The 13,289-nt window shown below is 40.6% G+C and overlaps 2 protein-coding genes across 2 annotated transcripts in view; one reads left to right on the top strand and one right to left on the bottom strand.

Moving 5' to 3' along the window:
• Positions 1 to 693, bottom strand: part of ABCG5 (ATP-binding cassette, sub-family G (WHITE), member 5) — a 16,573-nt gene extending 15,880 nt beyond the window's left edge. Inside the window, exon 1 of the mRNA XM_010015092.1 lies at positions 572 to 693. Coding sequence (XP_010013394.1) covers positions 572 to 693 — 122 coding nt within the window. The remainder of the gene's footprint in view (positions 1 to 571) is intronic.
• A 466-nt stretch (positions 694 to 1,159) lies between these two features.
• ABCG8 (ATP-binding cassette, sub-family G (WHITE), member 8) overlaps positions 1,160 to 13,289 on the top strand; it is a 13,668-nt gene continuing 1,538 nt past the window's right edge. Inside the window, 11 exon segments of the mRNA XM_010015091.1 lie at positions 1,160 to 1,231; positions 2,604 to 2,705; positions 3,446 to 3,602; positions 5,539 to 5,777; positions 6,189 to 6,321; positions 8,061 to 8,330; positions 10,231 to 10,396; positions 10,497 to 10,589; positions 11,476 to 11,675; positions 11,802 to 11,878; positions 13,216 to 13,289. The exon segment at positions 13,216 to 13,289 is cut by the window's right edge and continues 13 nt beyond it. Coding sequence (XP_010013393.1) covers positions 1,160 to 1,231; positions 2,604 to 2,705; positions 3,446 to 3,602; positions 5,539 to 5,777; positions 6,189 to 6,321; positions 8,061 to 8,330; positions 10,231 to 10,396; positions 10,497 to 10,589; positions 11,476 to 11,675; positions 11,802 to 11,878; positions 13,216 to 13,289 — 1,583 coding nt within the window.

The following is a 13,289-nucleotide window of genomic DNA, read 5'->3' as shown; positions in this document are numbered from 1 at the left end:
GCCATAAAATTGTTTAAAAGGGGGGGGGGGGGGGGAGGAATATCTTTCCCCCCTCACTCCTCTAGGCTTTAACATTTTACTTTCAGCATTATCTGGAAGATAAAATGAAGTCTGAACAGATTTTTCAGAATAACTGCTGAGTTTCTTTCAGACTACAACAAAAGATGAAACTTCAACTGAGGCTTTACATGTTGATGATGCTTGCCAGTTATTAATCCACCTGTTTTCTTATGGCCTCACATTATCTGTCTGGCAGCCGTAAGAAAGGCAGTGGGAAAGGGCACAACCTTTGGAAATCTCCTCTAAAGCATTTGCTTCAGAGACATGTGAAGAAGAACTGGTGAACCCTCTGGAGAACAGACTAGCTCTGCCTCCCTCAATCCAGGCACTCAAACCTTGTGGTGGGCAGCCAAGCACCATGAGGAGGGCAGCCTGACAGCACCCCTCCTTCTTTACTGGGCTGAAGCCAAACCCATGGCCCACTGGTCCCAGCCCCTCTCCCCTCAGTCCCTGTGGTCAAGAGCAGCTCCTGACAGGCCGGGGCTCCCCATGCAGCCCTCGGCAGCCCTACCTGATGGTGTAGGAGATGCCCTGCACACTGATGCTGTTGGAGGGCTGCACCGTGGCCTTCACTCTGCCTATCTGGCTGTCGCTGTCGCTCCTCTCCAGGGTGGGAGACACTCTGCCTGACATTGACATCTTCCAGTGCTGGGGCACTACAGGCTCCCTCCCTCACGCTGCTGGCCAGGTGCCTGACGCTGCCACGACCATGCCTCCTGCAGAACCAGGCAGGGGCAGCTCTCCGCTGTCCCTGGGTCAGAGCAGGTTGCTGCCCTCAGTGCTTGCCACCTGGGAAAGTGCCTGAAAGAAAATAAAGGGGCTTTAAGTTCTTCCTTTTTCCTGAAAACAACTGATAGGCGGTCAGCTGAGGCTGCTATCTGATGTACCTTTAGCCTGAGCTGTTACTGCCCCAGAGGAGGGGAATATTTCCCTGTCCACAGGGTCATGCCAGCTGCAGAGACACAGCGCGCCAGGATAAATGGGGATGTGGTGAAGGCGCCTGGAAAGCACTGAGATCAAAACCAAGAGAAGGATTTCCACAGCTTTCGAAGAGCCAATAGTCAAACCACCACAGGGAGCAAGACCTTCCACCACCAACATGAAGGAAGACATTGAAACTATCTCTCTGGATAGTGCCAGCTGGAGCCAGGTGGCATGCAAGGACGTAATGGTGAGTGAGATCTGCAAGGAGGGACATGACGAGCTTAGCTGTCCCGCAGCTACAGTGCTGGCTTGGGAGGTCGGATAGGCGGGTGGTCAGCTTGCCAACTGGGCTTCCACAGGCAGTGAGACTTTACCTCCCTGCTCCAGCTCTGAAATGGGGAGTGGAAAACATCCTCACACCCCATAAAACCACACTGCAGATGAAGCTAGTGCCATGCAGGCTGTGCTCAGATGCCATGGTGGAGCTGAGAGAGGGGATCTTCAAGTAGGTGTATGGAGCAGAAAGTCCCTCAGTATGACCTGGACTGGCTTTCCCGGGACGTGCCTTTGGACTGCAAACCAGCTTTGCACATTTGCTGGGAGCCACCTGTTTTTTGAAAAATCAAGTTTAACATAAGAGTGCAACATGCTTTTGCAGTGGGGTGAGCTTGGAGGAATTTAATGTGGCTTTTGAGGCTGCTTGTTTTCATGTTGCTGACTGCTGTGTATCTAGACTGAAAGGATTAACCAGCCTCTTTTGCTGAGGATAAGAGGTGCACACAAAGATGGTGATCACCATGTGTCAGACACCTAAGGCATGATAGGGTCTGCTACACAGGGAACAGGTACATTTGCCTTGGCTATGATATAACTTGCAGGAAAAGCACACGTTTGTAGGAGAGATATGGCTAGTTCGAATGAAAACTACAGGCATTTAAACACAAAGCCAGAAAGCTGCCTCAGCAAAGACTTTTTGATTGCGGCTATGTGCAAAAGGTTAACCAAGGCAAGGAGAGACTGTTATTTTAACTGGTATTTCAGAACCCTAAGTTCCAGTTGACAAACCATGAATTAAAAAAAATCAAAAGAGAAGAAAAGAGACTGTATTTGTGGTTGCACACCTACTTGTTCATAAAGCCTCCAAGTTAATGAGTCCCTGTCACTACTGAACTTACTTGCAGTGAGCCTTAATTTTTAGCTGCCGTAACTTAAGAATTTCCACATGTACCATTTTGATCCACTAGACTAACGTCACTGAAGCAGTACATTTTTAACTCAAAGACAGAAATAGTGTCCGATCTCTTCATAGTGGAGCAATGTTTATCTCCATTTTGAAAGTGAACTCATTTAAACTGAAAGCAAATAGAAGAACATAGGACAGCATGTTTAGCCCTCATACATGCTGCTAGAACAAAGTACGTTTCATGCCGATTAAAAGATAACTCATTTCAACCCTTCAGACTTTTGCACTACTGTAACTCATCAACAATACTGTTATATCTCATAAAATATAATTCCCCTTGTGTTTCACCAATTATGAACTCAAATTTTAACAGCACTTTAGGTATTATAATTCAGGATTGTAATTAACCTAATAACTTTTCCAGACCAAAGCCCAGAATGCCCAGGATACTATTTTTTGCTCTGAAGACGACAACAGTCTGTATTTCACATATAGCGGAAAATCAAACATTCTCGAGGTCAAAGAACTCAACTACCAGGTAACAGTTGTAATTTATATACTGCCTTTAGCTGGGAACATATCCAGCAATGCCTGTTTCTATATGCGAGCCATTTTTAAATCCAAACAAACTTGAAGTTCATACGACCGCTGTGCAATCAAACACACAGTTTTTTAAGCAGAATCATGCTCTTGGCTGCAATATTGACAGCAGGTTAAACCCTCCATTATAAATATATCTAGTAAAGCTAGGGGATAAGACAGGAAAAGAGATCTGTTTCTAGGCTCTGTTTTTTCTCAGTCTTGAACCAAATTACTCCTCTGAAGGCTGGAGCAGAGGGACTGTCTATCCAGCTAGGGATGGTAGGACCACTTGGCAAGAATGAATATGCAGGAGACAAAGACAGGGCTACTTGCAAGGAAGATTTCAGAAAAACAGTGAAATTTTTCCTCTCCCTTTGTGCCTCCATGGCATCTGCAGTAGATTTCACAATCTTTAATTTTGCATAATTTCAAATTATATTAAAAATTTTAAGCATTTAAAATGTACAGTAGCAATGAATTATCAAAGTAGCAAAGGATAGAAATAGCTTAAGTGATTAACAGAATAAGAAGCAAAGCTTTAAAACCATACTTGGCTGTAAAAGAACTTTCTTCCATATATTTCTGAAGATTAACAATATTGTTTTAATATAATCTCTGCTTGTAACATCACTTTGGAGATATTTGTTGCTAAGTAGTTTATTGCTTATACTGAAGGGACTTTTCTTTCTTTGTTAGGTTAACATGGCATCCCAGATTCCCTGGTATGAAAACCTCACACAGATGAAAATGCCTTGGGCCTGGAAATCAGATCCCCATTCTCATGTGCCAATAATCCAGAATCTTAATTTAAAAGTTCGAAGTGGTCAGATGCTAGCTATTATAGGAAGCACTGGTAAGAGCAAAGAAATTTCATGATTTGACCAACTCTCAAATAAAACATACACTGCCAAGAGCAATACTCTGCAGTCTTTAATTACAAAATCTAGTTGAGATACAGCTGTTGAAAATGTGTCACTTAAATACATTATTTAAAATGTATGAGGAAACAAAGTATGAATAAACACAGAGTGATACTGGGGGGAAGGGAATCAAAACTTTTTTATAGCTGTTACACATTTGCTATTTTTCCTGAGGTGTAGCGGGGTTTGTTGTAAGTGTGGCCTGCAGTCCCGACTCTGCTGGGCATGAACGGCTTCATGGCTCAGATTCAAAACAAGCCAATTGCAGACTTTACCCAGTAACATAGCAGACAAATGAGGCCAGACCCTGTAAGAAATATCAATGACAACTTGCATAGCCATAAGCAGAAATTCCCTTCAGACTGAAACAATTCTAACAGGATAAAATATCACCTTTGGATTTATTAAGAGAAACTTAAGGAGAAGAAAAGACAGTTCCTCTTCTGCTTGGCTTTAAAATAGGTCTCTGATTTCTTACATTTTCTGGTGGGACTGGTTTAATCTTCTCAAGGTGAGGCTGACTAATGGAGAGATGGCCTTTACCCCATGTGGTTAGCTGAGTTTGAGCTTCTCTGGGGGGATAAGACGTAGACATGTGACCTGTTAAACTGAAGTAAAAAGTACCAATGCTTTGGAAGCAAAAACTCCCATGCTGTGTCTCCATTAGATTCTTGACATCAGGTTAGCTGAGTGATTCAGTAAAGATGCTCTCTCTCAAAGGCAAGGTATGTTTGCTAAAGAAGTTTTAACTTTATTTCTACAAAATAGGTTTTTCTTTCCCATTGCCCTGGGAATTTTTTCTTAGCAGATATCCTTAATGTAATTGAAGTTGTACCTTAGATATAGTTCTGATAATAAAAGGAAAAGCTTGCGATGAAATAACATATTGAATTATAGATATAGCACCTTTGTAAGGTAACATACACTGAGCACAAGCCCCTTTCAGCAAACCAGTCAAACTATTTTTAAAAGCTTGTTTATCATCTATTTCATCAAATGCCTTAGTAAAATGGATTAAACTGCTGATGGGTTTCACATTGTCAATGACAATCAATATGTCACTCTTAAGTAGAGCAATACATGGTTTACAGATGGATGGGTTTCTTTTTTAAAATGTATATATTAAGAAACAAGTGTGGAGTTAATCTTTCAACAGGGAGACTAGAAATAAATGACATCTAATCATAATAAGACAGCTTTGTGTGTTTACATACAGTATCATACAGCAAAAAGGAAAAATTCATTTGCTATTGAATTCCAAATCAGGTGTTGTTTTCATTGTTTTACTTCTCTTAGATCTGAGTATGAGCCAGTTTTTCTTAATTATTTAAATGACTTTCTGTCTTATTTAAGTCTCAATAATTTTTATTTCAATCATGATTAAGATTCCTATTGTCTGTATAATCATTCAGTGCCTTAGTCATTCAGCTGTTCCAGCTGCCATTTCTGTATTCACAATTCCCTCCACAAAGCAAGCGCTTGCCAAGCATCTAGGTGCCAGCCCTGAAACCAGCATGGGATGCCACCTTTCACCTGTGTTTCAAAAGTGAAAGAGGTTACAGGAAGACAGAGATCTTGCTTTTTTAGTTCATGGGACTATCCTCAATGCCCAGCTACCCAGTTCTGCTGGGAAATAAGAGAGTTTAAAGCCATGTACTCCATTCCAGAGGAGAAAGGTTTCCTGAACATGAGCTTATAGTCAGTATTTTCTTTCAAGGTCATTCTGTCTCTGTGGCTTTGCAAAAGCTTCAGGAAGGGCTGATGAAAAGACATTAAGGAACGAAAACTTATATCGTCTGCCTGAGACTAGATCACTTTTCAAAATTATCTCTTAGAAATTAATATAATTTTCAATTTCTATTCTTCTAGCTGGTGGAAAGACATCCTTGCTTGACGTGATAACCTGCCGGGATCATGGAGGCAAAATCAAGACTGGTCAAATCATGATCAATAACAAACCCTGCACTCCCCAGCTTGTTAAGAAAAGCATAGCACACGTGCATCAGGATGACCGACTGCTCCCGCACCTGACTGTCAGAGAAACACTATTGTTCGTTGCCAAACTGCGCCTTCCAAAGTTTTTTTCAGACTCACAAAGGAAAAAAAGGGTAATTAAGCTGTTGGAAAAAAATAAAGTTGTCAAAAAAGTGTCTGACAGGAATTATCCAAGAGATCCTGTGTGTTTGGAGTCAGAACAGCTAATCTGGCATTTTTTTATGTAGATTATGAATTACAAACCTTTCTCTTCTTTCAAGATAGAAACCAGCAATTGTTCCAAAGCTCATAAAAAATGACAATCTAGAGAAAGCATTAGAGAGGCTGAAAAATGAACTAAATTGCTGATCACCGAGTCTTTTCTAATGTTATCTCTGAAAATCAAGATTTGTTTTCAAGTGTCTCTTAATCACTGAAATATCCAGGTGAATTTTAACCACATTAATCACATTTTCAGCTTTATCTATGCACAAGTGTGCAAATAAACTCTTGCTTTATGTCTATTACCCTTTGGTTCCCCCCAGGTAGAAGATGTTATAGCAGAACTGCGGTTGCGTCAGTGTGCAGACACCAGGGTAGGGAACGAGTACCTCCGTGGTGTTTCGGGAGGCGAGAGGCGGAGAGTGAGCATTGCAGTGCAGCTGCTCTGGAACCCGGGTGAGCAAAACCCTAACACTTTCCTGTGCCCACCACAGAGCACTGGGGGAAATGGGACAGTGAATGAAGATAGGTTCTTTCAGAGAACAGTCATATGCACAGTTTCCCCTGGCGTAGCTTGAGGAGTTTATACTCAGGACACTTAACAGGTCTTGTACCACCCTCTGCCAGAGGTTACCTCTCCATAGCAAAGTTAGACACAACAACTGAGTGCTGTCCATTTGCTTAAACTGAAAGCTGTGCTGATCACAGATATTACTGTAATTATTACAGTAATAATTCTGTAAATGGAGTGTTTCAGCAGCTAACCCACTTTCGCTTCTGCCATCTGTGCCAATGGAAAAGTGGCGACAAAGCCAGGCAAAGCCCCCCTGCTCTCTAAAACCACCATCACACAAACTACTGGAAGTTGCCTGAAGTAACCCTCACAGGAGTGCTCTGGTTTGTAAATACCAGTGTGAAGTTTGTTTTTTATCTGACCACATGCCATAAGTTACTTAGGCTGTTGGCCTATTATAACATTGAGATTGTTTTCCTGTCCTCCAACCCAGCCCCCGTTTACATGTGCAATGTAAACAGGGAAGGTAATTTTTTAAACTGTATACTCAGTCATTGTGGTCTTGTGCAACTCAGTGATGGGGCTGGCTCATGACACAGATGGACTAGAAACTTCCACTGTCTTCAGTAGCAGCAAAACTTGATGCTGAATCCACAGCTGTTTTTGAAGGACTAGATCCCTTATCTGCTCTGCTATATACCAAAAGCACTACTAATCTTGGCTGGAGCCTCTTGTTGAGCAAGATTTCCTATCAGCTGGTCCACTGGGAAATGGATCTCAGAAATTTTTGCTTGTAGAAAAGTTATATTTTTGTAATTATTGGGAAAGCAGAAGTTTTGTTTGTTTGTTTGGTTGGTTGGTTTTTTTGGTTTTTTTTGTTTTTTTTTGTTTTTAAGAAGCAATGCTCAGGAACAGATGTGCTGGTACTAAAGTAAAACAAAACAATCAGTTCTAGGAAGAGTTAGTAAAGCATTCTTTACACTTAAAACATGTTACACCCCCCCCAGCGGAGAAACCATGTTTGTGTACAGCCATTGCCTTGTGCTCGTTGAAGCCCTTAAGCTCTATAAACACTGCAAATTAATAAAACACTTCCAAGTTTGTAACAACAAATTGCAAAACAAACAAATAAGTAATTCCCAACATATGCATATCTCTTCACATATATGTGATATATGTGTATATACATATGTATACAGAGTACAAGGTGGGAGAGGAGGAGCCAAGTTAATACTGTATGGGTACTTACACATGAATAATGCAAGAGGTTTAAATATCGAGCATTTAGATTAAAATATTTCAGTAGGCAGGATACAAAACTAATACTATTGTTTTAATTAATATTTATGTACCTGATTAGTATAGGCAGTGCAAAACTGCAGAGAAGAATGTAAACTTAAGAAGGAATTTAAATCTGCACCTCAATGAAAGATAAAGAAAACTCTTATTTCCAGTGCAAGCAAGAGAAGATTTAAAATAATTACTCTTGGCCATCATGTTCAATAAGTTTGTGAAAGAAATTGCCATTGTTGAATATTATGTGATGCTGGTATGAAACATACTTTGGACTTAAAAAAAAATATATATCAATAAGATTCCATGCACTAGCACCATTCCGCTTAGAACGTATTTTCAAATCAAACATGCTGCTTTCCTCAGCTAAACTTTTTGTCTTTGGCAGGAATACTCATACTTGATGAACCCACATCTGGACTGGACAGTTTTACTGCACACAACCTTGTGATAACATTATCCAGACTGGCCAGAGGAAACAGATTAGTGCTTCTTTCACTTCATCAGCCCCGGTCAGATATCTTCCAACTGTTTGATTTAGTTCTTCTGATGACTTCTGGACTCACTGTTTATTGTGGAACAGCTAGAGACATGGTCCAGTATTTCACAGAAGTAGGCTATCCCTGCCCAAGGTACAGCAATCCTGCGGATTTCTATGGTTAGTATCAAGCACTGCCACAAAAAAAGGTTACTGGAGATCATGTGCTTTTGTAAGTGTATCAGCTAACATTGATTTCTATTGACCATAACTGTCTTAGAAATGCTTTATAACTGACTCAAATCAATGCTGCAGCAAATTCAGTTTCCAATAAGATCCTTATTTGTCAGTACAGGAAACATAACAAAAACAAGAAGTATGGACAAAATCAGTTTTAAACAATCCTCCTTTTAACCCTGCCAGGTGTAGCAGCCCTTCCCATGTTTTAGCTGGTTCAAACTTCTATATTTTCACTGGGAAAGACATGGATTAACTGATCAATTGCTTTCTGTAGCCAGTTCTCCAACCTTTGAATCCAGAAATGTAGGAAGCTATTTTCCCATGGTGGGGAATAATACAGCTGGAACAGTAAATGGGAAAGAAGAGTGCTGCCCAACAGAGCATGTTGGAAGGGCAAAAAATCAAACTCAGAGCAGCAACCCTTTTATTCTTCTTCTCGAAGAACGTTAACTATATGGTTCCAAATCCATTTTTCTTCTGGGTTTTGCAACATGCAAAGGGAATCTGGCCCTGACAATGTAATGGCAGTAGTCTCTTACCACAGAGGTTGGTTCAGTTCCAGCCTCGAGGTCTTCGCACTTGAGTTGGCTCAGAAACCTTGTACAGACACCAGCCTCAGTGCTCTGGAGTAAACTCTTCAGCTGTGCCTATGTGGCAGGCAGTGTCTGCTCATATCAGATGTGCAGAGATAAACAGAAGTAAACCTCACTGTCAAGCCTTGCAAAAAGACCTTTGTCACCACCATGATTCAGAGCAGTCCCCTCTTGATGAAGGCTTGCAGCACCATGTCTGGGAATTGAGACTATGAGGCACTCCTGGGGAGCCTTGTAGCTGCAAGCCTTTGTGGTTACAGGGAGAAACCCCTGCAACATGGAGGCAGGGAAGGATGAGAAAAGGAGGTGGAAGATCATTTAGCGGGATACACAGAGTCAGCACCCATAAAGAGAGAAGAGAAATAGGAGCAGCAGGAAGGCAGAAATAGGACAGGATGGTAGAGGATGCCACAGCAAGAAGGAACACCTGACAGAAATGCACAAATTCTGTCTGTGTGTCTGATAGAGAAACAGGAGACCATGGCAGAAGGGCAGAGGTAAGGCAGATTGCAACTCATTTTTGCTGGACTCCTGCTGAGGGGTGGCTGCACAGAGATGATTAGCCCAATGTAAGGAGTTACAAAATATGCAGAGATAGTTCTCTCAGGAAGCAGGTGCAAAATGTCAGGTATTGTCACTCTACACTGAAAGTCAGCATTGGAAAATACTATTATTTAGATTGAAAAGACTATTAGACTAAAAAAGATAATTAAGTAAATAATGCTAAGTCATTTATTGCTGCTGCTACTATGTTGTGCTTAGATAATATTCTTGGGCTTTCTCAGTATCAAGTAAAGTTTATGGCACCTTGGTAAGATACAAAAAGGATGATAACTATCATATTGCAGTTGGAAAAATACCACGTGATTTATGTCAGTAACATAACAGATTGTGAATGCCTGCATGACAAGAAGGAAATTCAAACTGTTTATTCTCAGCAGCCACCTCAGGCCACTATTAAAATTTAGAAAAATATGAAATAGTAGTCTACAATATTATAACAAACAATTAGGAAATCTCAGTGATTCATTGAATGACTAGGTGTGGGACATTTCCCAAGACAAAATACACATTAACAATCTGTTCTTCCCTAATTTCCTAAAGTAACTGATAAAGTTTTTACCATTGTAGCTTAATGCATGCACACGGGTTGTACTGTCTGTTCATGATGAAATCTCTGATTCTAAACACATCATGAAGTTACTACATCTGTAGCGTACGGACACATGTCAAATAATGTCTTGCAGTTGATTTGACCAGTATTGATAAACAGACTGCAGAAAAGGAGACGGAAAGCCGAAAAAGAGCAAATACTCTTGCCAACTTGTTCCTAGAAAATGTCAAAGATTTTGATGATTTCTTATGGAAAGCTCCTGAAGGAGACAATGTTGCAAACACACTCAGCAAGCAAAGGTAAAAGAAGAAAGTCATACAGCAGAACTGGAATAACAGCCACAGCCTGTGCTAATTTCTTTTCTTTTTTTCTTTTTTCTCTCTCTTTTCTTTTGGGCAGGTCCCATGTTAACTCAGAAGAGGTTATCAACATGCCTCACCATTCATGTGATCAGTTGCCAGGAGCCTTAAAGCAGTTCACTATATTATTAAGGTAACCTTATCTCCAGCATAAACAGTTACATATTATGCCCATTTGTGTTTTAAAGCATAAGAAAGAAGCACAAAATAAGAACTGAATGTGTGCTGAAAGTGCAGAGCTAGCACTAGGCCTGAGCAAGCCATAGAGCAGAGATGTTGCTATACCAGTTCACCCGAGCTACCTGGGCAGGACAGCAGTCAGATGTAGGGCCCAATTTTCTGCCCCAGGGCTCCTTTCAGACACAGTCAGCTCCAGCTCACATTGCTGGGAGCCTGCAGCTTTAAGGAGCAGCAGGAGCCTTCAGGCTCAGGAATATATGTCCAGATTTGGGTGCTGCCTTCCTGATACCCATGCCAAAGTGTGGTGACTCAACCCTCAGCAAGCCCAGGCAGCCATGTGGTAGGCTCAGGCATTGCCAGCCTCACACCTCTGCCTCAGATTTGAAGCCAGGAGGCTTCACTGATGATAGGCAGCATAGATGATAAGGACAGTAGTTGAGTTTGATGCTTGTGTACTCAAAAGAAACATGATCAACGGGGTTAGAACTTGTAAAACATCAGTACCAGTATCAGCTGTTGTTAGAGTATGGTACAGATCCCTAACAGAGAGACTTCTGTGACTGAAGTAATTGCTTCTGTCTCTCTGAAATCAGACCGTCCCACCTCCATTGCCTTCCTCCAAGCTTTCAGCATTTCAGACCTGAAATAATAGGCAGCTACAGACACTCAATAGCTTTGATTAGGTAAAATCCTTTACGGAAACAGACAGCCTGACTAATATCCTATTTGAAGTCAGCAAGTTTCACGAACTGATTTTAGGAGAGTGTTCAGACAATGTATCTGAGTTTAAGTGGCATTTATAAGTACTATACCTTATGGTCATGTTACTGTTTTCCTAGTCGTCAAGTCTCCAATGACTTCAGAGATCTTCCCATGCTATTAATCCATGGATTTGAGGCCCTTTTCATGTCATTACTAATTGGATTTTTGTACTATGGCCACGAGAAAACCAGACTTTCTATTCGTGACACAACAGCACTGTTGTACATGATAGGTGCACTGATCCCATTCACAGTGATTTTGGATGTTATTGCCAAATGTAAGTGCCAGTTTTCTTGTAAAAGTTATAAGCAATCAAAATCAGAAAATCCTTAAATTGATAAAAAAATTATACTTATTTGTGCAGCCCTAAGATGAAACCAACCTGTTCTTTCCTACCCTGCAGGTCATTCAGAAAGAGCTATGCTTTATCATGACTTGGAAGGTGGAATGTACTCTGTTAGCCCATACTTCTTTGCTAAGGTAATTGGATTTGTTGCCAGGAAATACAAACTGCTGGCTTTAACATTAAAAAACACAAACAAATCAAAGCCTTGTTGTATAAATGATCACATTCATCTTTGACTTTGTTCTTTTCTGTCTGCCAGCTAAAGGCTATTGTTCTTGCTTCCTTGGCATTAATGAATTAAAACTCACACTACTTTAGGTCTGCTGTCATAAGTCATGGCTGAGTTCCCACCCCAGAAAAGCCAAAGAAGAGTCTTTCACTGGGTTGTTTGACTGAAAGTTGAGAAATCTCCAACTCAAACGTGAGGGATAAGACCATTTTACATACCCGCATGTTTCATTCACTGAAGCATCTTTGAAAGTTTGATTACATGCCTTGATCTACAAAACAAAATATTAATATTAAATGCTAAAGCAAAGGTAAACAGAAATGACAAAATGTTAACTGTGACATTTCCAGTAGTTGTGTGGGCCTGTACTGGTCAGAGACAAACAAATGTCCTAAGTGAACAAAAAGCCAGAGTTTCTGGGAAAAAAACCCAAACCCCCAGAACTTTAACAAAAAATTACATTCTCTTTTTCACAAGGGTTTAGAATACTCCGTTCTTTGTGATGTTGCCACTGTTAGATGAGTTCTGCCTGCCATGGCATCTGTAATTTAGGTTTCCATTTCTGCACAAGATTTTAAATGCTTATTAATGATTGCCAGAGAAAAATATTCTTCGCATTGTGTCACAAAGATTGCACATTATTCATAGAGAAATCGATGTAATTTGTTACAACCTTAGTATTAAAAGATAGCAGCAGCCCTCTTTGGAAGAAATAATCATAATACTCTCAATACATATCTCTAGAGATTTGAGAAAATTCTGTGTGTTTTTGTTTTACACTGAGTTAAGTAGCTACTAACTGGACTGCCTTTGGGACAAAACAGGGAAGTGACCAACAGCCAAATTTGTCCCCAATTTGGTTTCACACCAGAGTCAACCAAATTTGGACAAAACATATGGTTTCCATGAGTCAGTAACAGTATTATTGTTATCAAGCACACCAGTTCTCAGGAAAAGTGTCTTAAGTTCTTAGATGCTGCCAAAACAAGACATCTTATCTGTAACCAGAATCCTCTCAATTTAACAATTAGTTATAGGAATTGTCACAACTGGAGAAAAAATTAGTGAGGATTTCAATTTCTGGTTTTGCATGTCACTGACAACACCTAACAGGGAGATGGCTGCATTCTACAGGAGTAATTCCTGTAGTTTTTATAAACAGTCCATAAGTACATTAAGGTGCATCTCAGGTGGTTTTGTAGTTATTATTCAACTATTCTCTTGTTTTTTCTTCCTCAACAGATTTTGGGGGAGCTCCCAGAACACTGTGGTTTTGTTATCATTTATGCGGTTCCCATCTACTGGCTGTCAAACCT

Source organism: Nestor notabilis, unplaced genomic scaffold, assembly GCF_000696875.1.
Source record: "Nestor notabilis isolate BGI_N333 unplaced genomic scaffold, ASM69687v1 scaffold4885, whole genome shotgun sequence".
NCBI classification, from domain to species: Eukaryota; Metazoa; Chordata; class Aves; order Psittaciformes; family Psittacidae; genus Nestor; species Nestor notabilis.
Note: the sequence above shows the minus strand (reverse complement) of the source record. Positions and strands in the feature narration are given on the sequence as shown.